This window comes from Petaurus breviceps, unplaced genomic scaffold (assembly GCF_028583685.1).
Source record: "Petaurus breviceps papuanus isolate PSGF00001 unplaced genomic scaffold, PetGlider_PUasm1.0 175, whole genome shotgun sequence".
Taxonomy (NCBI): domain Eukaryota; kingdom Metazoa; phylum Chordata; class Mammalia; order Diprotodontia; family Petauridae; genus Petaurus; species Petaurus breviceps.
In genome coordinates this window covers 34,400,751-34,428,362 of record NW_027185764.1, presented here as the reverse complement: position 1 = coordinate 34,428,362, position 27,612 = coordinate 34,400,751, and the positions used below count along the sequence as shown (strand labels likewise).

At 37.7% G+C, this 27,612-nt stretch overlaps 1 protein-coding gene across 3 annotated transcripts in view; it reads right to left on the bottom strand.

Moving 5' to 3' along the window:
* The window catches only part of VCAN (versican), a 138,602-nt gene that overhangs the window by 20,619 nt on the left and 90,371 nt on the right, over positions 1–27,612 (bottom strand). For all 3 annotated transcript variants that reach the window (XM_069085061.1, XM_069085059.1, XM_069085062.1), the window contains 4 exons: positions 25,873–25,986; positions 24,596–24,709; positions 14,105–14,263; positions 12,492–12,574 (listed from right to left, as the gene is read on the bottom strand). In XM_069085061.1, the coding sequence (XP_068941162.1) occupies positions 12,492–12,574; positions 14,105–14,263; positions 24,596–24,709; positions 25,873–25,986 (470 nt within the window). The remainder of the gene's footprint in view (positions 1–12,491; positions 12,575–14,104; positions 14,264–24,595; positions 24,710–25,872; positions 25,987–27,612) is intronic.

The window sequence follows — 27,612 nt, the reverse complement described above, 5'->3', positions numbered from 1 at the left end:
AGTAGTAGTAGTAGTAGTAGTAGTAGTAGTAGTAGTAGTAGTAGTAGAAGAGGAGAGGAAGAGGAGGAGTAATAGCTCAATTTTATACAAAGTTTTAAGTTTCAACAAGTATTTTACTCACAAAAAAACCTTAGCAGTCAGTAGTACAAACGAAACTATCTGCATTTTACAAATGAAACTATCTGTATTTTACCAATGAAAATAATGAGGTTCAGAGAGGTAAAGACATTTGTTGTCCATAGTCACATAACTAGTTAGTAACAATGGTGACATTTGAATCCAGGTCTGTGGATAATATTTCAGAGCCTTTCCTAGGACTGACTTCATAACCTGACATATTACTAAAAGACTTGTTTTTTTATTATTATTATAAGAGACTAGGAGCATCATGTGGTCCACCGGGAAGAAACACAGGCTGATGTCTGTCTACTGCCATGTTTCCTGTAGTACTTGAACTACCAAAGTCAACATGGGTTGACTATGACTAGTCTCTGATGGAGAACAGAGTAACTGCCTAGCAGAGAGGTGGGATCAAGTTCTTAGACAATTAAGGAGGCTATTACGAACAGTTACTGTTTAAGTAGAAAAAAAATCAGTTAAGGATAAAATGTTTTATTTGCCCAATACACCAAACCTTCTAATGTCCTCAATAAATCTTAAAAGCAAATGTAGGTTCTCAATTAAATCATTGAGTCTTTCTGTATATAGCAAGGCTTCCTGATCTACTTCTGATCTCCCTAAAGTTTTATGATTGTGCCATAAGGAATAAGTATAAAGATTTTAGGGAAACATGGAAAAACAGTATAAACAGATGTAGAATAAAGAAAGTCAAACAAAGAGAACAATATAATAAGGATGATGATGATGATGATGATGATAGTTATAACTAGCATTTATATAGTGCTTCAAGGTTTGCAAAACACTTTACAAGGGTAGCTAGTTGGCATGGAGGATAGAGTGCTGAGTCTGGAGTCAGGAAGACCAAGTTCAAATCTGGCCTCAGACACTTACTAACCTGGGTAAGTCATCTAATCCTGTTTGCCTCAGTTTCCTCCTCTGTAAAATGAGCTGGAGAAGGAAATGGCCAACCACTCTAGCGTTTTTGCCAAGAAAACCCCAAATGGGGTCACAAAGAGTCAGATACAAAGGAAAAATGACTAAACAACAACAATAAGCACTGCACATGGATCAACTCACTTTATCCTCAACAAATCTGGGAGGCAGGTGCTATTACCATTCCCACTTTATAGGTAAGAAAACTGAGGCAGACAGAAGTTAAGTGACTTTTTGAGGCAGTCCTTCAGACTCAGCTCCAGCACTCTATCCACTAGTAAAACAACATCAGACACCATGATTTACATTAATTGAAATAACCAACCATTTTTCCAAAGAACTAATGATGAAGCATGTTTCTCTGCTGCTGGTAGAGGGGTGGTGGGCTATGAGTGCAAAATGTTGCACTGTATGTATTCTCCAGACAATTGATCGGTTTTCTTAACTATTTTTCTTTGTTATAAGGAAGAATTCTTTTTTTAGGACATTGGGAAATTAACTGAGGATTTAGGATGCTGGGAAATTAGGTTGACAATTTTTTTTAAGTTTCACTGAGACTTTTTTTTTTAAAAAAAGAAAGCTTTATGATTATTTTAGAATGGGATTGTTGTTGTTTGGTCTTTGTTCTCTAAGAGGACCAATGACATCACGAGGGTGATATCTTGACTTGCGAGTAAATTAAGTGAGACAGAGCTACACAAAGTCATCAGCCTCACTCTCTCCTCCAGTCATCAGAATTCAGCAGCAAGGCATAAATCAAGGTGACTGGCAATGACCCAAGATGCAGTGGGAGACCCTGGCCTTTCTACGTTAAGGTCTTTGCCAGGTCTGAGTTTGTCTGTGACAACACCCATTCAGTGATTAAAGGCTGGGTTAGAATTGAGACAAAAGATGTCCTAGTTTGCCATCAGAAAAGAGTGAGTGGGAAATACTGACTGCAAACTCTCTTGATTTCTGATGAAATTACCATTTATCAAGAGGGATAAGAGCAGAAGATATGGCGGAGAGATTGCCAAGGAAAGACTTTGAAAACTACTGGTGGGTTGTGACTGAGTTTTTTGGTACACCTGACTTATACAAGAACATTATATTAGGGCCCCAGTACTTGCAGGTCTCTGCTTATCATGGCATTATGTAGAACAGGTTTTCCTTATAACAAAGAAAAATAGTTCAGCAAAACCAGCAAACAGTTTAAAAATCCATCTGATCAAAATTGTTAGCATGATACTACCATCAAACTAACCCACATGGGCTTAAAGATGGCCCTGTTGGAAAAACCTGGAAAGACTTACATGAACTGATGCTAAGGGAAGTGAGCAGAACTAGGAGAACATTGTACACAGTAACAGCAACGTTGTGTGATGATAAACTATAATAGTCTTAACTCTTTTCAGCAATACAATAATCCACGACAATTCCAAAAGACTCATGATAGAAAATGGTATCCACATCCAGAGAAAGAACAATGGAGTCTGAATACAAATCTAAGTATACTATTTTCACTTTTTCATGTGGGTTTTTTTTTCTTTCTCGTAGTTTTTCCCTTTTGTTCTGATTCTTCTTTCACAACATGACTAATGTGTAAATATGTTTAATATGAGCATATATGTATAACTTAAATTACTTGCTGTCTTGGAGAGGAGAGAGGAGGGAGAGAAAAAATTGGAACTCAAAAATCTTATGAAAGTGAATGCTGAAAACTATCTTTCTATGTAATTGGAAAAAAATAAAATAGTATTAAGTGTGGGGGGGGAGGGGGGAGTAGGGGCAGAGTGAGTGGCCCTATTGATATCTTTGCTACCTGGTTAACTCTGTCAATGGAGGAAGAAGAATGAGAATAAATATATGATACTCTGAGACTGTCAAGCAGAGAGCAGCCCACAACTTTATCTTAACTGGCATTCAAAAAGGAAACCATCTATGGGTGAACAATCTAGAAAGAAAACAAAGAACTGGAAACATTTAGAAATAACTATTTTCTTTATTTCTCTGTTTGGGACACAAATGGAAAAAAAAAGTCTGATTGCTAACAGAATATGTGACGGCTCTTGATAAAATTGCCAAAAGGGAAAAAAATCTTCCTTCAGCAAACTGAATAGTTAAATGTTTCCTACACTCACCCAAAAAATTGCACCCAAGTAACCCAAACACAGAGAAAAATAAGGTTTAACATTTTCTATCTTCTGTTTTTTCCTACTGGAAATAAAAGTACAATTGAGGATAGACTCATGATAATGTGGTCCACATGGTTTCTAACAGTGGTGCCTCTGGGACAGCTATTGATAAAACTGTGGCATCATTTCCGTGATGACTACTTTTTTCTGGTGGAGGAGTGGGAGAGGGTGTTAAAAGCTTTGGAGGTAAACATTTATGCTGAGCAGAAGCATTCTATTTCAAGGAGTGCATTTTCATTCTTTCCAATAAATTTGATTTTTTTTTTACATTTAAGGTTGCTTTGTAATGATGTTTACCTTTGGAAATTTTGGAATCTCAATATTTTCTCTATAAATAGAAAACAACAAACCCTTCATTGTAATGAACGAAAGATGTCAGGAAGAAAATTGACCAAAGGATGATTTATAAATGGAAAAATATCAGTAATCTAAATAATTCTATGAAAGTTAAATGATCAAGAATATATTTAACTATCAAAGATATTCTATCAAAGTTCCAAACTCTCAGAAAAGTGGTTCTTTCCTTAGAAAGATAATAGGTAGATTATATCTCTTACCACCCCAGTGGGAATAGTCAAAGAAAAATATACATGTGTTTTGCAAAACTACCAGGATTTACGTTAACTTTGCTAATTATTGACCATGAAGAAGACAAGAAGTAACCACATCTGGCACAATGTCTCAATTTGACATCACTCCCTTAAGTTCGAAACAAATCTACAAAAAGTACTTAGTTTTGTGCTGCTAAACAGTAAAAAAGAATCCATGGCATAGATAAAGGAATGTTAATATGAGATAATAAGAATTTGCTACTTTTTTATTGCAAAGCATTTACATCTATCTTATGCTATTGTTTTAATCTGAATGACACTCTAATGTCTTGTAGATAAAAAAAATGAAAAGCAAGGGAAGTTGCTACCTTACTAATAAGTCAGAAGCAAAAAGGGAATAAGGATTAGAAGGAAAGGACTTGAGGTACAGTTGGAAAAGACTCAATTGCTCACTGAATTGTTTTGTTATTTGCCTTTGCTATAATAATGTTAAAATCAGGGGTGAGGAACCTGGGGCCTCTAGGCCACATGTGGTGTTCTAGGTCCTTGGGTGTGGCCTTCTATGTCTTTGGGTGCAGCCTTTTGGTTGAGTCCAAGTTTTACAGAACAAATCCTTTTATTAAGGGGATTCATTTTGTGAAGCTCTGATTCAGTCAAATGGCCGCACTTGAGGCCCTAGAGTGCCACATGTGGCCTCAAGGCCTCAGGTTCCTCAGCCATTGTTAAAATGATCATATGTATGGTAAACACTGACAATAATTGCCATCATGTTTGTGAAGTAAAATTGTATGGATGGTGATGAAAGCAGCTTTCCATTTCTGCTTATGACAAGATAGGAAAGGAGATGAAAAACTGTATGAAGTATTAGACAGAGTCAAGGTAAATGGTTCAACACTAAGTTCTTCTACTGACATTGGAAATGTCCCTCAAACTCTCTGTATTTACGATTCTTTATATGTAAAGTGGAGATAATATTTGGCCTCCCCAGCAGAAAGCGGCCCCTCTAAGAGACTGCCCAGGTTCTGCTCCCTATGTCAGCCATTTAACACAGAAACCCCCAGTGTTCCTTCTGAGGCTCCCTTAGCTGCTTTTCATCCAAGCCAATGTCAAGGAGACACTGACCATCTACCCCCTCATTCCAGCAACATAAGGAGGTGGGATGGATAGCATTCTGTACTGCCTCTAATCCCTGAGAATGGCAACCAAGCTCCATCTCAGCTACCTATGGCTCACCAAGTTTCCCCTCTATCCCAGATCACGTGGCTTCCATGTTTTGCACTACTAGCCTTCATGTGATCCTTTCTCTCCTCTAGTCCCTACAGGATTCCATACCCACAGTGGTGCATGGGAAATAAGTTCTGTTTGTGACAAGTGCATTTCTGCTCCATAGAAGATACAGTCAGGTCCTTGGTCGATGCTGCCCTGGTTAATTTAACTCTTGCTATTTCCCTGCTTCCCCACCCTCTTCCCTCCTTGCTGCCCTTTCAGAACATGTATAGCTTATTCTTATCTCCAATTTCTAGCTTGTCTTCTTGCTTGTATGATACTGTGTCTGAATTTCAAATCTGCTTTGGAAAAGTATGTTGTCATGAAAGAAAAAAAAAACAAAAGTTTGTATTTCTTTTCTCTGGTTAAAAAAAAAAGAATAATTGGCCTCAACCTACCTAAAAGTAATATTGTAAGAATAAATGAAATGAAATAAGTAAAAATTCTTTGAGTTCTTATGAAGAAAGATGCAATATAAATCCAGCAGTACAGGGTAGCACTGATGCTCACTACATGTGTGATAAGCTAGGTGAGCTTGCTTCCAGGCATATTCTAGAGTAGAGAACTGTTGTTCAGTGGTATCAGTCTTGTCCGACTCTTTGTGGCCCCTATTTGGAGTTTTTTTGGCAAGGACACTGAAGTGATTTGCTATTTCCTTCTCCAACTAATTTTATAGATGAAGAACTGAGGTCAACAGAGTCAAGTGACTTGCCCAGGGACACACAGCTAGTAAGTGTCTGAGGTCAGATTTGAACTCATGAAGATGAGTCTTCCTGATTCCAAACCCAGTGCTTTATCCACTGTGCACCCGGCTACCCAGAACAGAGAGTTAGCCACCACATTGCTTAAAAAATAGGCTTACTCAGTGTCCACATCTGAGATTGCAGCAGGCAAAATTCTGTGAGTACTCAAATAATGGGGTTCCCATTAGGCAACTCCCTCCCCCCCCCACTTAACATTAGTGTTCTTGGAAAATATCTCTTCTTCAAAAGAGTCATAAAGTCTAGTATCATGATACCAAATAGGTGAGAAGGACTTCCTGTCAAGCTATTTTTTAAAGCAATTGGGGTTAAGTAGCTTGTTCAAGGTTACATGGCCAGTTATTTTGTGTGGGTGCCAAGTATCTGAGGCTGGAACTGATCCCTGGTCTCCCGACGCTGGGGTGGCGCTCTTACTCACTGCACTACCTGGCCACCCCTCTGTCAAGCTATTTTAGAGAAAAAGGTATTAACTAACTTTTTAGGTTCATTTTAGTTAAGTTCTGTTCAGGAGGATGCAAAGTACCAGGTAATAACCAGACCTAGGATTTTATAAACCCTTATCTTTTATTTCTCAAATTCTTTATTCTATTTATGTTTTCTGTTTTGTAAATAATGTTGGATTTTAAGATGCAACATTTTGGTTGGAGATACCAGCTAGATAGTATAGTAGCTAGAGTTCTGGTCCTGGAGTTGAGAAAACTAAGTTCAAACCTGTCCTCACACACTTCCTAACTGTGTGACCCGACCAATTAACTTCTGCTCTATCTGCCTCAATTTTTCTCATCTGTAAATTGCAGGTTATTAATAGCACCAATTGCCCATGGCTGTTATGAAGATAAAGATGAGTTAATACTTATTAAGGACTTTGAATATCTTTAAGTGCTATATAAATTCTAGCTATGGTAAAATAATCTCTGCAGTCAATTAGGACACTGTGTATTTCATTAAGAGGGATCAGGGAATAATTATTTATATAATGCCTACTATGCACCAGGCACTCTGCTAAACTAAGCTTTTTACAAATAGTATTTCATTAAATAGGGCTTTTATTAGGTCTGTTATAAAATAAACATAATTGACATTTTTAAAATTCAGTGACTTTAGAAGAAGCAATGTCTTCTTTCAATAAGGATAACAAAAGAATTCAAACTGAAGAATTTAAACTAAAAAATAGAATAAGAGGCAAACTTTAGAGCAGTCATTCATTTGGCAATAAAAAGAGAGAATAAAAGCCACCTGATAGAACAAAAGCTAGATAAGTCAAGTGTGGTTAGGTTAGTCAATAAGAATTCATATTTAACTTGGCTAATTTAACTTGGTAGAACTCTTTGAAGCCATTATTAAGGTGATAACAAGTTAAGGCAATTCATTGTGGACATTGTACAAGTTATTTGTTAGAGTTTACAATAAAGCATTAGCCAAGTTTCCCTGTTGGAGATTAATGGCCTAGTTAAAGAATAACAGGTTAAAAGAAAAAGTGACAGAAAATAAAAATGCTTTAAGAAAGAATAGCCCAAGGTTGGCATTTTCTCATCTTAATATTAATTACAAGGGCAAGTCTGGAACTAATTTATTCATGAGCGTTCTTTTGTGAAATGCCTGATATGATCTCCACCCCTTCAAGGAAAATAATTGGAAAATTCCTTAAAAGTATGACAATAACAGGTATATGGTCTCTAAGTAATTTGAATGATACTGTCAATGATAAGACTTTAGAATTTGTCAATGATAATTTAATTAATGGACTAAGAATGAGGAATCAAAAGCAGAAGACTATGACCCATTTAGACAACTTGGCCAGATGCCAGCAGATAGTTTAATACATACAAATATGATTTAATTAATATGGAAATGAAGCACAGTTATTTATAGCAAACAAGATATCATCATTCAGTATACTTATCAGAAAAGTCATTTAAGATTTCTTTGGAAGAATTTACTGAAATTATGGATCCCTAACACAGCTGCACATAGAGATAAACAAGGTTGTAACAGGAGAGAATTCCACAGATATGCCATGGTTAATATGAAAGATACTCATTATACTTTCCTCAGAAAAACAGTGCTGCCTTACCTCCCAGAAAGAATGTCAGAGTAATTATTCTACATTAATAAATATGGCAAAAACAAACACATTAGGAATGCTGCTTAGAACACAATGAAGTTAACTCATTCTTATAGAAAGCATATTCTACTTTTTCCAGCAAAACACTATTAAGAAGAGGGAGGGAGGGAGAAGGGAGAGAGACAGACAGACAGAGACAGAGAGACAGAGAGACAGAGGGAGGGAGGAAGGAAGAAGGAAGGAAGGAAGGAAGGAAGGAAGGAAGGAAGGAAGGAAGGAAGGAAGGAAGGAAGGAAGGAAGGAAGGAAGGAAGGAAGGAAGGAAGGAAGGAAGGAAGAAAGGAAGGAAGGAAGGAAGGAAGGAAGGAAGGAAGAAAGGAAGGAAGGAAGGAAGGAAGAGAGGGAAGGAAGGAAGGAAGAGAGGGAAGGAAGGAAGAGAGGGAAGGAAGAGAGGGAAGAGGGAGAAAGGGAGAAAAAGTGAGAAATGAAGGAAGGAAAAGAAAGAAAGAATGGAGTACTATTTGATACAAAGACAGACATGGAATAAGTTACAAGGAATAGTAGCTGTAGAAAACAGCTACAAATGAGTTCAAGAGACACCTAGGCTGTCTCTAAAGGAAGGAGACTGAGGGAGGGGACAACAGTGGTTAAAAAACAGGAAAGTGGGACTGAGATGAGTCAAAAAAAATTTGGGAGGGGGAAGGACAGTCTGTTGGGCAGATGGTCTTTTCATGCTCCAAAATGTTCAAAGTGGAGGGACACTTCTTAATGCACTTTTATTTTTCACAAAGGAAGAATTAGGAGTAAAGTAAGTGTCTGTCAACTTTAACTTTTCTGGATAAGCTTGTAGGGTTTATTTGAGGAACTTTGTTTTTGTATGCATTCCATTTGATGTTTTGGGGGTAAATCGGCACAAATAACTTGGAGAAGATGACAAAAATTCCATCTTTCACCAGAGTCCACTTTTTGTTTCTCTACCAGTTCTAGACTTATCCCCATTTAAAGAAATTTTCACAAGTTGTTTTCTTCACAGTATTTTTGTCTCTTTAATTAATAAAGATAAATAAGAGCAGAACTTTACTGAGCTTATGCCTGCATAGATTAGACAGAATCAAAACCAAACATTTCAAGTTAATCCAATTATCCTGTCTCACCTGCACCCTATCTCATCTTCTTATCTGACTCAAAGAGAAGAATTTCTAGCTACCCATAAAACTCAAAATTGTGCTTTGAGCCAGTCATCTTGAGTAGAAAGTGCATGTGTATGTATATGTATATTTATATCAAAGCATCTGTATATACATATATACTATGTTTTATGTATGTATATGCATATGAATATATTACTGAATATATACTTGAATGAATTGTGAGGTTATATATGTGTATATAGGAAGAGAAAGATTCTCTCTGTTCCTTATAGATGATGGAGTCCCACTGATACTCCTGTTTGCAAATCACATTATACTTATTAAAGCCCTGAAACATGTCAAAGTTTCCTAAATAAGATCTATAAGTACTCTAAAGAGTTTAACCTACACACAGGAAAAAACCAAGCAGATGAAGAGTATCTATTTCCAGGTTATGAAATGCAGTTGGATGGGAAATTTATAGAGTTTTTTTCATACACACACACACATATACTTATACACATACATATATAAACATATCTACATGTCCACACATATGTCCCATGCATGTATGTGTGTATACGTGTGTGTGTTTTGTATGTATACACATGTGTGTGCATAGGTATGTTTTAGAGACAGAGATCATGGATGACAGCCCTCAGGTAAAGGTGACATAAGGCTAGGGGAAGAGGTGTGGTGGGAGAAAGCAAGCTGCACTAAATGAGCAACCATGACTTGCCTATGAGAGAGGGCAGGGACAATGTAAAAGTCACGAATGGCTGAAACATGAGGCCAGTCATGGAGTAAGATTGAGGTGTGACAAATGAATAGCTCCAATGTTGAAATAAGTCATGGTATAATTAGAAGAACTAGAGGAAAGTCTCCATTGCACTGGGTAGATCTTCTATGCAAGGTAGCTTTGTAGCACAGTAGAAAGAATCCTAGACTTAGACCAAGGAATACCTGAGTTCAAATCCTGCCTTAGACGTTTATTAGCTATGTGACCTTGGGCAAGTCAGTTAATCTCCCTTGGTCTCCTCATCTGTAAAAATGGGAATGATGATAATAATAACACTTCTCAGGGTTGTTGTGAGGATCAGATGTGATATTATGAGCATTTCTCTTCCCCATCAACCATAGTAAGAAACCTAGGAAAAGCGCCCAACACCAGTCCTGCTTAAAGCATATTCATTCATAGGCTACCAATTGCTTTTTAGAGTTTATAACTAACTATTTACTAGCTAGGCAGCTAGATGGTACAGTGGATAGAACATTGGACTTGTAGCCAGGAAGACCTGAGTCCAAATACAGCTTTAAACACTTAGTAGCTGTATGAATCTGGGCAAGTCACTTAATCTCTGCTTGCCTCAGATTCCTCAATGCCTGAGAAGATGAATTAATTAATATTTGAAAGCATTAAGCACAATTACAGACAAAAAGCTTAATAAATGCTTGTTTCCTTCCTTCCTTGACTCAATTAACCAGAAGGTTCAGATGCTTAGATACATCCCCCTCTTCAACAAATACCATCTCTATCTATCCAAAGACAATGCAATTCAATAATTATTTTCCAACACTTGAAAAATTTGTAGTAACAGTCAACAAGATTATCATAGTACATACCATTTGACAAGGTCCTAGTTTCTGCTAAGAAATAACAAGAACAGCCCCTACCTTTGAGAGACTTTCAAACTAATAACAAAACCAGAATAAGCATAATAATATATCATGATTATAATTTACAAAGCATGGAAATTAACCATACATATAACTGACCAGAGAGGATTAGATATACACATATGTACCAAAGGAATTGCTGAGGTCAAGTGTCATTTAGTATTAAGAATAGTGGCCTTGGAGTCAGAAGAAACTAGGATCAATCCACCTCCAAAATTTACTAGTTTTAGGATCTTGGACAAGTCCTTTAAAGTCTCTGAGGATTAGTTTCCATATCTGTAAAATATGGTGATCACCTCTAATGTCCCTTCCAGTTTGAAATCAATTGGAACCTATGATTTAACCAAAACCTTTTCACTTTATAAATCTATATGACCTATTTCACAGAGTTTTAAGAATTAAAATTTGTTTGTAAATTGTGTTGGTATCCTAAGCATGTAGGCTGAAGTGCCTTTCATAGGCAGACATCACTTTAGGATCTGGAAATGGTAAAATTTCCCCAAATTCATGGAATTTACATGGATGGAACCATTATATTAGGCCAATAATTTAAACACAGGAAACTTGGGATAGAAAATTTAAAGAGTTCAAGTAATTCAAAAGAATAACCTCAAAATCAACTTGATATTTGGCCTTTATTTCTTTTTTCTAAATCACAAATTTTATTTGTACCATTCTGACCACCTTATCAAACCATAAATTTCTAAAAGAACTTACTGACAATAAGTCATTAAGTTTGCCCCTGATTTATTTAGAGAAACTTAATTCAGTTAGTGTGGCCAGGGCATGCTAAGAGAAAGGCATTCACTTCTTTAAGAAGAAATACAACATAGATGATAAACAAGAAAAATAAATTGAAAAGTAACAACCAACATTTTTTTTTTTGCTTTTTTGGAGGGGGGGGGAAGGTAGGGCAAGTGGGATTAAGTGACTTGCCCAAGGTCATGCAGCTAGTTTAATGTTAAGTATCTGAGGTCAAATTTGAACTCAGGTCCTCCTGACTCCAGGGCCAGTGTACTATTCACCATGCCACCCAGCCGCCCCTCCAACCAACGTATTTTGATTGACGGAAATTCACACTACCATAAATCAGCCATTTTTTTAATGGGAGAGAGAATACTTCTTGCCTGGACAATACTGAATCATGCCTAAAGGTAGGTGTCTGTTTAAAAAGTTTCAGGAGAGAAGGAGATAACATTGGCCTCTCATACATGTACTTTTTTTCTTTCTTTTCATTTTTACCTTCATGCTTAAAAAGGAAAGGTGACCCACCTGAAAGTTAGAACCACGGCAAGTCTTGCAATTATTTGTGAAAGTATACAATTTACTACTATACTATTCCTGAGTTTTAGCCTTGTTGTCCATTTTACTGGGAACCTGACTTGATACATTCTGCTCTCAAAAAGAACAGAGTAAGCATTGATAATAGCTGTGCTGCTGGGGCTGGTGTGAGTGGGGTGGGGTGAGGGGTGCATGTGTTTGTACACATGGGTAGTAGTGAGTCAGTTCTAAGATCTGATTCCTATTGCTCTGCAATAACTTGAACAAGTCAGTGTGATCCTGCTCAAATATTTGATTTCTCTCCAGTCTAGTTTCTTCGTATGTAATAGGAGAAAAACTTTCAATACCTCTTTCATAGCTTTGGAACTTAAAGAGTTAACCAGTAGAATGTAAGTTTCTTGAGTGCCTGGAGTCTCTGGTTTTTGTATTTGTATGGCCCCCCCAGGTTAGAATGGCACCCAGCCCATAGTGGTTGCTTAATAGATGTTTATTGAATTGAAATAAATTGAATTAGCCTTCCTGTTAGTGTCTTACCAGTGTGCTGCCATCTGTCCAACGGAAGTCATGCTCAAACATCTTATCGTTGAGGCCTATCCACTGATAATCATGGCCCACACCTAGGGGACAGGAAACACCACAGATATGTGTCTTTTTTTTAAACTAACTTTCCCATATATGGAAGAAAATTTATCAAAAGAAAATTATTTTTGAAATGAATCACATTTCCTCTTCTCTGACTGCAACTATTTTAGGGGCTCATAAAAAGCACTCATGGGCTACCATCCAATAGTCCTTTTTTTCCTTAGCAGTATTACTGGTTATCTTTTTTCCTCAATCCCATATGCTTTAAACTGGCCATCTAACTTACAAATTCACTGTAGAACTCTAAAATGTCAGGTGGTGGCAATTAGTTGAGAGAAATCATTGCAGCAGTTGACTGAAATTAAATAAGTATTTTCTCTCAGTTACAATAGAAATTTTCCAGTGATATTTTTAGTTAACATAAACAGGCCAAACAAAACAGCAAAAATTTCAGGAACCCAAAGTTATATTCCAGATTCCATGCCAACTTGGTCTGAGGAAGTGACACGTTTTGTTCTCACTCCAAATCAGAAAATGGACACCTAGAACAGATATTTTTCTGCCCATCAAAAATGCAACTATGAAACTTTCAGCAAAGACCTTCTAGTCATCTGGAAGAAGAATAAGATGGATTTTGTGTCACAATGCAAGATCTGTCTGCATAGCTTGTAAAATATAATTAGAGGATCTCAGGCTAAGAGCTAGAAAGGGGCTTTGTAGGCCATCGACTCCAGCTTCCTCATTTTACACAAGAGGAAACTAAGGACCAGAGAGACCAATTAACTTGCCCAAAGTCTCATGGGTCAAAAATAGAAGAGCCTGGTTTCAAATCCAGGTTCTCTGACTCCATATCCAGGACTCTTCCCACTGAATCAAGTCATGAGGTTTTTGAGTGATGTCAGATATCTCTGGGAAGTTAAGAAGACCATGGAATCATGTTGCAACTGAAAACTTCACCCGCAATCCACCTAAAAATCATTCTTTTTCCCTGACTTTTAATGAGTCGACCTGATGTTCATTTCATTTTTATGACTTTAAATTTGAGGGACATGAAACATGTCTAGAACATAATTTCATGCCCTTCAAGCTCCAAGTATTTGTTTGATTTATGCAGAGAGCAAGCTCCTTGGTTTAAAGGTGTTAATAATTAATTCAGGATGCTATAGAGTAGAGGTTTTTAACCTTCTTTCACAGTCTGGACCCCCTTTGACAGTCTGGAAAAGTCCAGAGATCCCTTATCAGATGTTTGGTTTTAAATAATATAAAATACATATTACAAAGGAAACCCGTGATGTAAGAATATAGCTATCCAAATTTTTTTAAAAGTTAAAAAATGTTAATAAAAATAAGGTTAAGAACCACTGGAATAGAGAATAAAAGCAAGATGTTTGCTTTTTTTTTCTTTCAGTTGCATCTTAATCAGTGCAATAAATGAAATAACACACACACATACTAAATGGAAAAAATTAAAGACATTAAAAGGAATGTCATCAATGCGCATTAGCGCCATATTTTAATCTATATTGAATCAAGGTGCTCCCTCTAAGGATCTAGCTGATACATACGGTTCACAAATAGTTGTTCTTCATGAGACAGGATACTGGTCAGATGGGCACCCTGCAGCCGACACTCTCTTTCAGCAGCATCCCATGTTCGACGGTGGGCAAAATATTTGTAGCACTGACCTTGGAATTTGTGCCAGCCATAATCACATGTCTCTGTGTCTGGGGAAAAATAGAACAAAGCAGGAGTTTACAAATCTCATCTCAGACATTCTCAAACTGTATTCACATACTGCGACTCTCAAAGCAAAGCTCTCTCTTGAAGATTCGAGCTGTGTCTACAAAGTGTCACCAAATCAAAGAGATTAGAAAGGCTCAATCAACTGTCTTCGTGTGCAGTGGTGAATATCCAGATGATTTGGGGCAAAGTTGCTACTGAATTGAAAGCACTGTTGATCAACTGAGGCATTCAGTGCCTTCATGTACATACACACACACACACACACACACACACACACATACAAGCAGGTCATATCTTGAAATTGGAGAAATGTCAGATTGGCACTACTCTTCCCCAAGTAAATTATGAGTTCTAATTAATTTACATGAGAGAACAATAGGCAATGTTTCTAGTGGATAGAGAGCCATCTTTGATGTCAGAAACAACCTGTATTTGAGCCCAACTCTGATACATACTGACTGAATGACCCTGGGCAAATTCCTCAACTTCTCAGCATCCCAAACAGGTAATCCTCTGGGCCTTCAAGTTGGAGAGAAGGTGACAACTTGCCTTGATGGAGGGAATTTTCTCACAGGGAGTTCTGGACACCACCAGCCCCCACCACAAAAATGAACTCTAATATAATGGGGCTAGCACTAGTCAATGGGGATCCTATCCTTCAAGAATGATCATTGTTTTGTCTGCTGTAATCCTCCTGGCAGAGACTTGTTATGCCTGATAATAGGCATGAACTTCAGAACATACACAGGTATATTGTAACTGTTTCCTGTCTGCTTACTCTATGGTGAAGAAGGGCTTTTTGATTGAATTCTTTTTCTGCCTGGCTGCATTCAAGCGAGAAAGGTGGAATTCTGTGAGTCTGAAGGTGGGGAGAAAGGCCTCAGGCTGTTAGGCCTCAGTCGAGAAGACTCCTTGACCCTCATGTCCTCTGAGTTCATGGCCCTGCCATTGCTTCAGTCTCTGTCATGTCCATCTGTTCTTTCATGATCTCAAGTGAAAAAGCATTGGAGGAAGCAGTGACCATAAGCTTTGAGGGCCAGAAGAGCTAACTGCCAGAGGGTTATGAATCAGAGTCCCTTCCAGAGTCTGCTTGAGGCTAAGCCTAGTACACCAGCACACCTGTGATGAATGCTTGACTCACTCCAGTAATGAATCAACCTGTTGCCTAAGATACCAGGCTCTTCAACAAAAGGTGAACGTGTGCAGGACATATGCTAAATGTGGAAGTGAGCTGGGGGGAAATACTTTATAGCAAATGCACGAAGTTTAAGCACTTTCTTCCCAGGAATCTAGGAGACAGGGATTGGGTCCCCAGTTTGGGAGATGTTTTTGTACATTTGTTCTTGCTATATCTTTTCAGTAAATATCTTTTTGTAAAAGTTAATTGATGTTGGGGTGATCTCATTAGAAAGACAACAGCAACCCCTCTGGGGGATTTGAATACTGAAGGGGAGATGTGGCCAGCCAGCCTTTTGTGCAAGTAGGAGTTAGCATTAGGACCTTAACATAAATCATTCAAAGAAAACAAAAAAAACTAGATAGTTATGCCAGTACTAGTTACTCACATAAATACCTCAAGGGCCTAATTAAACCCTCTTTTTTAAAGTAACCTAGCATGAGATCATTGTTCTAAAGAGAAAAACTCTTCTCTTGGGTAAAACGAATCTGAAACATTGCTGTAGCATTTTGTCCTTCTTTCTAAATCAGAGGATGCGATCTTCCCAAGATACTTCCAAATCTTCATTCACTGAGACAAATAAGAAGAGAGGGACTGATTTGCCACAGGTGAAATAACCAGTTTTTATACTAATCAATTAAGAAACTTTGTATGAGTGCATTAAAGTTTAATATGAAAATGTTGCCTCCAAGGAAAGGGGGATAGTGATACACAGAATGAAATAACAAATAGAACTGAATGCCTGACCTTCAGATATTTCTGAAAGCCTGGGGAAGAAATTAATTCAATGAAATCAGATCAACGTGTTTAATAACCCAGAAATTGTTCAGTATGAATAAAAACTACTCTTAATTTGTTTAGTTACGTCAAGGCTGAACTTAAATTTGTCCACAGTGGTAAAAATCATGGTGAGTATTAAGATAACACACTGTTCCAACAATTCAGCTGATTATTTCAATTTTATCCAAATTTTTGGCATTTAATACAGCCTAAGAAAGACATTTTCGAGGTAGTTACTAAATGAGAACTAAAACATTTTTATTGAGTAAATGAATGAAAATTAATAAAGATAGGGGAACTCTGAAAGAATATTTTAATGGTTGATTTTAACTGTACTAAAAAACAAGCATTAAAAAAGTGATCAGATGACTACTATGACAATTTGATTTTTATCATCCTCCTTATGGGATAACATGGGTCAAAATGGACAAGAACCCTCAATGTTGGGATGAGAAGACATAGATGGATGTTCATCTTTAATAATAAATTTCTCTTTTATTAAGATCTAGTGAAGTTTTTCTACTTTATTGAGTAAAAAAATCCAATTCACATGCGAATCAAGACATCACCCCACGATGTCATTGGCCCCCCTCAAAAATAGAAGATGAACAACAATACAAATAACCACATGTTAATTAAGTTTCAAAAGTAATCAAACAGGAGAATCATAGAATTAGAAAGAACCTTAAGGGTTATATCTTCCAGCCCTTTAACTATATAGACAAGAGAGCCAAGGCCCATGGAGGTTATTTATGCCAAACGTATCAACTTTTTAGTGGCCAAAATGGGTGTGAATCTCCTAGTTTAGTGCTCTTTCCATGACTGTGAAAACATGCATTCTAAGGGATTCCGCTTTCCATTTTGGTGATTCATGCTCTAATCATGGAGCAGATGTAGTTTATCTTTGCAGGCTGAGGTCTTTTTTTTTGGTTTAGTCTATCATGTTATTGTTTGGTTACAGGGACTAACTGTTCTGAGGACTGTCTGGTAGACATTTTGGCTTTTATTATAACTTTTGCTTGGAGACCACCAAGTCTCACAGAAAAGGAGTCAAAAAATGACAAGCAGATTTAGTATGGAAACAATAGGCAGTGTGTAAGAATGCAGCAGGAATTTGGCGGCTCTAATCCTTTAACTGCCCACTGGGGAAGTAGACATGGAAGCTCTCAGAAGAAAAGAAAAGTCTTGTGTATGTGGGGGGTAGGTTGTGTGGGAGGAGAACAAGTTTTAGAAATTTGGATTTAATCACATAAAGCACAGAGCCAAGCCAGTAGCATATAAATTAACATTCTACTTTAACTTTACAATTATGATAAATTTTGTAGAAAATAGGGACTGGTTTTTTAAAACAGAAGATTAATAATTATCACCCTTCCTACCTCTTTGCTCCACAAAGAGCCCCAAATGCTTTTTTTTTTTTGCTTTTGGAAGGGGGGAAAGCAGGGCAATTGGGGTTAAGTGACTTGCCCAAGGTCACATGGCTAGTTTTTGTGTTAAGGGTCTGAGGCAGAATTTGAATTCAGGTCCTCCTGATTACAGGGCCGTTGCTCTATTCACTGTCCCACCTAGCCGCCCCATGCTTCCTGTTTCTAATTCAATTTTTTTTCTTTTTGGAGGGCAATTGGGGTTAAGTGACTTGCCCAAGGTCACACGGCTAGTTTGTGTGTGTGTGTGTGTGTGTGTGTGTGTGTGTGTGTTTGTGTGTTAAGTGTCTGAGGCCAGATTTGAACTCAGGGACTCCTGACTCCAGGGCCGGTGCTCTATTCACTGTGTCACCTAGCTTCCCCAGTTTTATTTATTTATTTATGTTTGCCTTTTTGGAGGGCATTTGGGGTTAAGTAACTTGCCCAAGGTTACACAGCTAGTTTTTTTGTGTTAAGTGTCTGAGGCCAGATCCCGAACTCAGGTCCTCTTGGCTCCAGGGCCAGCACTTTACACACCGGGCTGCACAGCTGCTCTAATTCATTTTCTTTTGCCTATTGTTGTTGTTCAGTAGTTTCGGTTGTGTCAGACTCTTTGTAACCCCATTGGCAAAGATGCTGGAGTGGTTTGTCATTTCCTTCTTCAGTTCATTTTACAGCGAGGAAACTGAGGCAAACAGGGTTAAGTGACTTACCCAGAGTCACACAGCTAGTAAGTGTCTGAGACCAGATTTGAATTCAGGAAGATGAGTCTTCCTGACTCCAGGCCTGGCATTCTATACATTACACCACCTAGCTTCTCCTTCTTTGGCCGATCAACAGGTTATTTTGCATCACCATGATACTCTTTCACAAAGAAAGCGAGCAATCTTGCATTTAATGTCGTTTAGCAGTGGTATTAAATTAAATTCAAATGGAGCCACTGAGATATACATAAGCTCCCCTAATAACTTCATATTGACTTAGAAGAGCACATATTAACATTAGCTATATTCTATTGTACTTTTGTTTATTTTGTTACATATTTTTATGTTTTAATCTGGTTCCAGAGTGTTGCAGGAATGTTTGATACCTCTGGCTTCCTGGATTCAATTTATAACCCTCCCCTCCCATCCCCATGCTCTTAGATTGGTTCTAAATAATGTCAATGGAAATTACATCTCCAAATCCAACTAAAAATAGATTTAAAAGAAGCAATGAAGACCATATTAAAACAAGATGTTATATCCAGTTTTTCTTTGGCACACTATCTAAATACTTGAATTTGTCTATATTTGGTGATTTAACATAGTTGCCCCGTGTAATCTGAATGTTTGCAGTAGGTACCATGGCTGTAATCATTTTGAAAAATTAGTACTGATACTGCAACCTTCGGCCTAAACTCAGAGTTCCAATGGGACGTGAGGTAAGCAAAAAATGCCATTTAGCTTTTTTGCCAACCAGGAGAGAATTGACATCTATATGATTGAACCGAAAAGCAGCTACTTTGGTTGTGAATTTCTCACAGCCTGTTTGAAATATGGAAAGGTTTTCTACTCTTTAAACACAATCAATGAGGCTTTAAAAGTGTCTTGATTTATTACTATACTGGGCCTCATATTTAGCTATGTGTATGGATTTAACGTAGCCAGCTCCTGCATATGACAAGAGCTGAAGACACAGCTCTCTAGAAATGTTTCCCCTAGGAACAGAGGAATAGGAGATTTGGCTTCTTCAGTATCTTTACATAAGTCATACTTTGTTTCCATTAGAATCTATAAGGAGAAGAATTAAAGAAAGGAGACAATTGTATTGTCTCTAGAATGTAAAGGAAGCACCCACTACTCAGGGGTCAAACGTATCTTGCACTTTGGCTCCCGATAATTATCCAAGAGAGTGTATTTGAATGTGAAATCGTCTCTTCTCTATGTAGTCTGAGAAACTATTCAAGCCTATGAGGTTCTCCCTACATTGCTGTTATTACTGCACCCATGTGCACTTTTCCATTCCTGAGTTTCCCAGAACTGAGTAGATACTGATGCCAACAACTGCCATCAGCCAAAGAAATAGAGACTCAGTTATGTCAAAGAGAAGAGAGAGGAGAATGGAGGGGAGGAGAATGGAGGGGAACAGAGGGAAGGGGAACAGAGGGGAGGGAGAGATTTAGAAAGAAGAGAAAGAGACAGACAGACAGACAGAAACAGAGACAGAGACAGAGACACACAGAGAGAGAAGAGAGACCCTAAAAGCACCTTTAAAAGCTCTGCTTGTATGCCCTGAAGTTTGCATGCATATATCTAAATAAAAAGTTACCTGTGCTCCTTTCATTTCTTATTTCTCATATTTCACACTTTTTGGTCTATGTAAACATACATAGACTCCTCTCCCCTTTAAGACCTTCCACATATTCTTACCCAGTAGACTACTTGCTATTCTCCTTATTACATGCCTTCTATTTTCCAACCTCACACGTGATGGTCCTTATGACCAGAAGTGGGTGTTCTTTCTGCACCTGTTAATACCTCACCATTGCTCAAAGCCTTACTCCAACGTCACCACCACTGAGAATCCTTTGTTGATTTCCTCAGTTAAGTAATGGTCTTTGACCTCTTAAACTATTTTTCTTGCTCTTCTAACACATTTCTTATGAACCTTGTTATTTTTCAGTCGTATCTCACTCTTCATGAACTCATTTGGACTTTTCTTGGCAAAGACATTGGAGTGATTTGTCATTTCCTTCTCCAACTCATTTTACATATGAGGAAACTGAGGCAAACAAGGTTAAGTGACTTGCCCAAGGGTCACACAGCTGAGACTGGATTCAAATTCAGGAAGATGAGTCTTCCTGAGTCCAAACCCAGTACTCTATACACTTCGTCACCCACCTGTCCTCATGCATAGCCTAATGGATTGGGAGACTTGGAGTCAGGATGACCTGGGTTCAATTTCTGCCTCTCATACTTTCAAACTCTGTGAACTTGGCCTAGTCATGTAATCTCCTAGTGCCTCTGACATCTTCCTAGGACTTTTCTACTAAGCGATAGGTTACAATATGCCTTTACACAGATGAAATCATAAATCTTTCTAATATTCGTACTTTGTAAGTAACTATAGTTGTCTGCTATCTCCCCTTATTAGACTATAAGGTCCATGAGGACAAGGGTCAGTCTCTCTTGTACTTTTTGTATTGCATACAGTACCTGAGCCCAATGCTCCAACCACAGCTGACTCTTTTAAATCAGCTGTGGAATTGGACTGAATAAGATATGCTGAATCATCATCATCACTTGGGATAAATAAAAACCAGAATCCTGATGGTGATATGATTTGAATGCCTCACCCCTTGGTAATCCTCAACTAATGGCATCTTTCCCTAATTCTTTCTCTCAAGAGGAAGATCCTGTATTGGCCATGATTATATTTATGGTTTATTTTTCTAGAATAAATAGTACATGCCACGCCATGAAGCAAAACAAGACACAGACTCATCCCTGAAGTACATGCTTTGCTGTTGGGTTGCCCCTTAACTGTACAGAAGTCTGGGCTGATGCTGGGAAAGAAAGAATCTTGCCAGATAGCTTTGTCTGAATCTCTAATACATTTTCATTTTGTCTGGAATGGAAATTTGGCAGGCCATGTTTTGCTCAGGTCCCAAAGCACTCTGAGACTTTACGTGGAGGAAATTTAATTCCAAAGCTGAGTGTGCAGAGAATGCAATCTGTTTCTGATTGATGAATGAAAACATGTTACCATTAACCACCTAACATGTACTCTCAGATTGGCCGTAAAATGCAAATAAGAGTGCATCAGGTGCTAAAGCCATTCTGAGCTGAGAATTTTCTGAAAGGAAATATAGATGTTTCTTCTGTACATAAAATATCATTGTGAGAGCATTCTGGCTGTCTTTTATGCTTCACCCAATCCATACTAATGAAATGATGAATTATGATAACATTGTGGCAGATTGTGCTTCAGAAACTGTAACTAAAAAACAACTCATCGTTTAGCCTTCCTCCCTTGTGAAAGCAAAACAAAAATACAACAAATAAGCCCAGTTCTCTCAAGTGCCCAAACCATAGTCTGATATTAAGGTAGCTTTTACTTAAAATAATAGAAATTGTGGCTAGAATACTATATTATTAGCTGGCGGTCTTTCAATACCCCTCAGTGTAGGTGTTTCAGTTCCTGTCTATCAACTAAGGAGGGATAAACAGGGCAAATGTATTTATGAGGTTCTGAAAATGAATCACTTCACCTCCTCAACATGTTAGCTGTTTCGTTTCCAAGCATAGTGTTCTTTTAAGTGGGGGGGGGAAGGTCGGGAAGGTCATGCTTTGTAAGCTGCTATTAGATCCCAAGTCAGGAAGAACTGAGTTCATATCCTGCCTCAGACATTTCTTAGCTGTGTGACTCTTTACAAGTTCCTTAGCTATTTTTGTCCTCGGCTTCTCCATTTGGAAAATGGGATAATACTAGCACCTCGTAAGGTTGGTGTTTCAAATGAGATCATATGCATTTCACTTTATATACCTTTCAGTGCCATATAAATGCTAGCTACTTATTATTTTAATTAGCATGTAATCTTCACTTAACCAATTAATGACTATTTATTATGCATGTACTATGTGACAAGCACCGTGAGATTCAGGAGTTAGTTAGTGCTGTTTTGTTTTCAATAGAGAAGATAGATTCTACTAAGTCATTGTTCTGGGCAGCTGAAGATGATCCATAACTCTTGGTTGGGGCTAACAGCTGGGCCAGGAACAGGTGTCCACAGTTTATGGGACCCAAGGGGAATGTCTGTCATTTCATTTCTACCAGCTAGATGAAAGGAAAGAGAGGTCCACATGAGGTCTCAGAGTAAGAAGAAAGGAAATTCCGTTTGGGAACAACATGGGGAAACCAGGTTCACAGAATGAGATCAAACAGGATAAGAAAATGAGAAGGCCTCGGGTGTTCCTGATGCACATGGAGAGAGAGAGAGAGAGAGAGAGAGAGAGAGAGAGAGAGAGAGAGAGAGAGAGAGAGAGAGGGAGAGAGAGAGAGAGAGAGAGAGAGAGAGAGAGAGACAGAGAGACAGAGAGAGAGAGACAGAGAGACAGAGAGACAGAGAGAGAGAATTTCCAGAGTTAGAACATCAAGATCTACAGGAGACAGTATGCCCACAAAATTAGGGCTGGCTAAAAAAACTCAAGTGGAACAATCATGAGAAAATAATTAAAGTTAGGTCTTTATCATCTAGGTAAAAACAACAAAACCAGCAACAAAACAGAACTTCTGAATGTTCTTGGCCAGAGAAATAGAGATGAAGGACATTGCTGTAAAGCAAGTGTTATGCAGAAGTGCAACATGATCCTTTATTAAGTAGGGGGTTAAGGGAAGAAAAGGATACACCCATCATAGACAATTGATCTTCACAACCAAAGCAAGGGTTAAAGAAGACTTGGCTATAAAAGCTTAGACATATAACAGCCCTATCAAACGAAATATGCCAAGGCAAAAGAAATAAATAAAATACTTGACACTATTTCCCCAAGAAGAAACGTTCAACCCAAGAAGAGTAGGCTGGATGACAGCAGAAAGTATTTGTCAGAAAGGAAGAGGAAAACTGGGAATCAAGTTTCCTTTTCTTTTCTTTTTTTGAGGGGGAAAGGCAAGGCAATTGGGGTTAAGTGACTTGCCCAAGGTCACACAGCTAGTTAAGTTTTTTAAGTGTCTGAGGCCGTATTTGAACTCAGGTCCTCCTGATTCCAGGGCCAGTGCTCTATTCACTGCACCACCTAGCTGCCCCAAGTTTTATTTTTTAAGTGCTTTTCATTTTAAGTGTTATTTTATTAAGTTCGTACTATGTTCTAGGCACTGTGCTGAGCACTAGGGGTACAAAAGAGACAAAAAATGGTCCCTGCCTTCAAGGAACCCTCAATCCGATGAGGAGAAACATGCAAACAAATATATACAAAGCAGGCTATATATAGGGCAAACAGGAAATAATTAACAGAGGGAAGGCACACCAATTAAGAAATATTAGGGAAGCCTTTTTTGTGAATGATGGGATTTTAGTTGGGACTTAAAGGAAATCAGAAAGGTCAGTAGACAGAACAGAGAAGAGAGAGCATTCTGGGCATGGGGGAGAGTCTGAGCAAACACTTGGAGCCAAGAGATGGAGTGTCTTGTTCATGGAACAGCCAGGAGGCCAGTGTCACTGGATTAAAGAGTACATGTCAAGGAGTAAGGCATAAGAAGACCAGAAAGGTGGGAGAGTATCCGATAATGAAGGGCTCTGAACCCCAAACAGAGCATTTTGTATTTGGTCCTGGAAGCAAGAGGGAGCTATTGAAGTTTATTGAGTATAGGGGGTGACACAAGCGGCTTGCTTTCTATAGTTTACATAGAGACTCAAAATTATCCAATAAGATCTTTGGGACTTATAAATACCTCCCTCCATGCTTTAAAAATTATCATAACCTCCCTGTGTGTTTTTGTGTACCGTATACTTTACTGAAAATCTTTAAAATACTTGAAAAGAGATCATATATTACTTACAGTGAGTAAGATAAGGGAGGAAGGAAAATGTCTATATCCTCTCTCATAGGCTCCTAGTAGCATTGGTAGGGAATATAGTTGATAAATGAGAAGTGAGAGCAGCAAAAAACCAGTAGGACTATCAGAGCACTAACATCTGGAGTTAGCTGAAGGAAGAAAAGAATTTGCAGTGCCTGACAAATAGTAGGTGCTTAATAAACATCGATTGATTATTGATTAACATAGGTCATATGGTACCGCAGCAAGTGAGGAAACTGAGGTATTCAGATCACCCGTGATTTTATTATTGAAAAGAGTATGTGAAATAAGGGTAATAACATCAAAAATACCCAATTTCTCCTAATATAACGTAACAAAACTTTAAAATGTAATAATGCAAATGATCATTATTAAAACATTATAATAGGACTTACCTTGTTCACAAAGAGCACCAACATAGCTTGGAAGGCAGAGGCACGTGAATGTATTAAAACCGTCAACACAGGTGGCTCCATTCCTGCAGGGGTTGGACTGGCACTCATCAAAATCTACAGAAAAATCACATAAGCCCTCAAGAACACATTTACAAAATGGAGTACCTAGTGGGGGAGTTGACAAAAGTAATTTCTCTTTAGTTAGAAAGGAGATCATTAAACATCAGAGAGTGGGATCCACTTCTTCTTTGGTGGGTCATCTGAGCTCTAACTGACTTGCAGTCTGGTTCTTAACTGAGAATCAGTCATCATACAGAACCTGCATCATAGGGAGCCTATGAATATATGGAGGCCCCTTTCTGGTGGAGAATCTCTTTATCTAACAAGCAACAAAGTTTCCAGGTATGTTTTCTGAAATAGTTACTTAAGGATCAAGAGTTAAATATGCCATCTATTCAAAGTATAGCATATCGTTAGCCCTAACCTCCATGAGAAATGTAAGGAGATGATAGGTAGGTAGCTGGATGGATGGATGGATGGATGGATGGATGGATGGATGGATGGATGGATGGATAGACAGACAGACAGAGACAGACAGACAGATAGATTGATAGATAGATAGGTAGACAGACAGACAGACAAACGGATAGACAGATAGTCGGATGGACGGATGGACAGATGGACGGATGGACGGATGGGTGGATAAATCTCCAAGGAACCTATCCACTACCCTTCAATGGATAGCAAAAGTAAGATGTTATCAATTTAATCACAATTCTATACACCTAGGACAAAAGTTCCAGAGGAAACCAAATATTTTTTCTCTTTGTATAAATCAGGCAGGAGTTCGGGAAAAAGCAAGAGAGTCTCCTCCACTCTCCTTTACAAGTTTGAAGCATATGCTCCTGCTTAAAAGTATCATTTGAATATGGCATTTTGAGGGGGGGGGAAGTATAATCCAGGATTTGCTGATACATAAATGAATCAGAAAAATATGTGTGTATAATACACATAAAAAGATTTTATTTAATCAACACCATGGTTGAATCTTCACCAGCAAGGTGAAATACTTGAACAATTGTACCATAATTCAAATAAATAAACACAAAACTGATGTTTTACCAGTTATTAAATCATGGCCCAACTTTTGTACTTTACTTTGCTAGTACAAATATGAGCTTTATATGTTAGTATATCTCTGGTTCTCAGAAATCCTAATACTAAATGCTGACTACTGCCTGGTTTTAGTAAAATACTTTTGGCCAATGGCATCTTACCAAATTCACACTGGTCTCCACTGTATCCTGGTACACAGGTGCATACATAAGTAGTATCTCTGGTATAACAGGTTCCTCCATTAAGGCATGGGTTAGTTTTGCAGAGGTCACGTCCTATGAAGTTCAGGGGAGGAAGACAAATAATTAGTCTCATCCTTGAGATATTTACATTTTTTAGCATTCAAATATCACAATATTCCTAAAATAATATAAATTTTGTGATAGCAATTAGGAGATACTGCACAAGTAATGTTACTTTCTGGAGTGTTTCTTTTTGCAATTTTGCATTTATTATAAATTATAATAAATTATCTGAATAATTTTTTCACTATTATTTTAAAATTAAATTTTGCACTATCTCTGGCGACTGAAGTAGTCTATGGCAGATTTAGTCGGCATGATATGGCAATTGATTTTAGTCAAAAACGATTAAACATGTGCACAGTGAATGGAAATGTATTCTTTTAAACAGGGTTAGTTCATGTGGAATGGCTGGGTACACAGAACATGCATTCTTTTTAGCAGATTGGCTTGTTACCATCATTTGAATTATTATTGCCTTTTACCACTTAATGCCCAGAAACTGTATTTCTTCGAAAGTGTGCACTGAAGTCTCTTCTGCTACATTAATATGCTTTTCCCAAAACACGTTCCAAATGTATTCCTTTAAACTATACTTGAAGAAAAGCAACATATGGATTAAACTCTAATGCAGGTGATTAAACCAAAATACAAAAACCTCTCCTAAAAATGAAACCTCAACTTTTCATATTATAAATACAGTACCTTCCTCACTTAAAAGCAAAACAAAACAAAACAAAACATGATTGACATATGTTGCCCAAAATTCAACTTTTAGCGTATAAATAAAATGCAGAACCAAACATGTACTTACGAAGAGACATCTTTTTTAAAGACCTTCAGTTTTTATTACACTTTAAATATGCATTTTGTCCAGTTAAGATAATTGGGCAGTTTATTTTAATAACTTGGTTTTATTATTAGTGTGTACTTGTATGTACTTCATCACAGTTGTTTAAGTTCAAAATGTTCATATGTCTAGGTAGGAGATATAATAGTTGCTGAAAATATTTAAATAATAAGCCAATATATATGAAATAGAAATATAATCTAAGTATTTCTCAATTTGAAAATGCTGGAGTAATTGAACCTGAAAAGAAAAGGTTAAAATATTTGTAAAGCTGTAAAAAAAATTACATTAGGGTTGAAAAAGCACCACTCAAGATGACATTAAGCCATATCCACAAAGAAAAAATGGTCAAAACTAAACTCAAACTTTCTGAGTGTTAATTACATTCAGAAACCCAGGGGAAAACTATCAGAGACGTTGCGTTATCTGGAGGTTATTAAGTTCATCGATAGGCACACTAGAACTTTTCCTAAATTCTCCTCATTTTACTGCGATTATTTGTCTTCCATTCCCTAGAACTATTTTAAATCCCATTTAGACCTTGCCTTTTCCATTTTAACTGCAGTTCTGGAGATTGCAAGGGGGAAACCAGGGCCATGAAGGCCATGCTCACAGCTTGAGGCTGTTTAATGGAATGTGCAGTCTAGGGTTTGGCAGGGATGAGCGCCTTTCTTCGAAGTCCTTGAAGCAGATGAGTCTCAGGTCAAGGATAAAAAGTTTATCCTAAGAAATATTAGACTAAAAAGTCTATTTTGCATGAGTTCAGCTAGCCAATTCAGTCTAATAACCAATTAAATCTATTTTTAAAA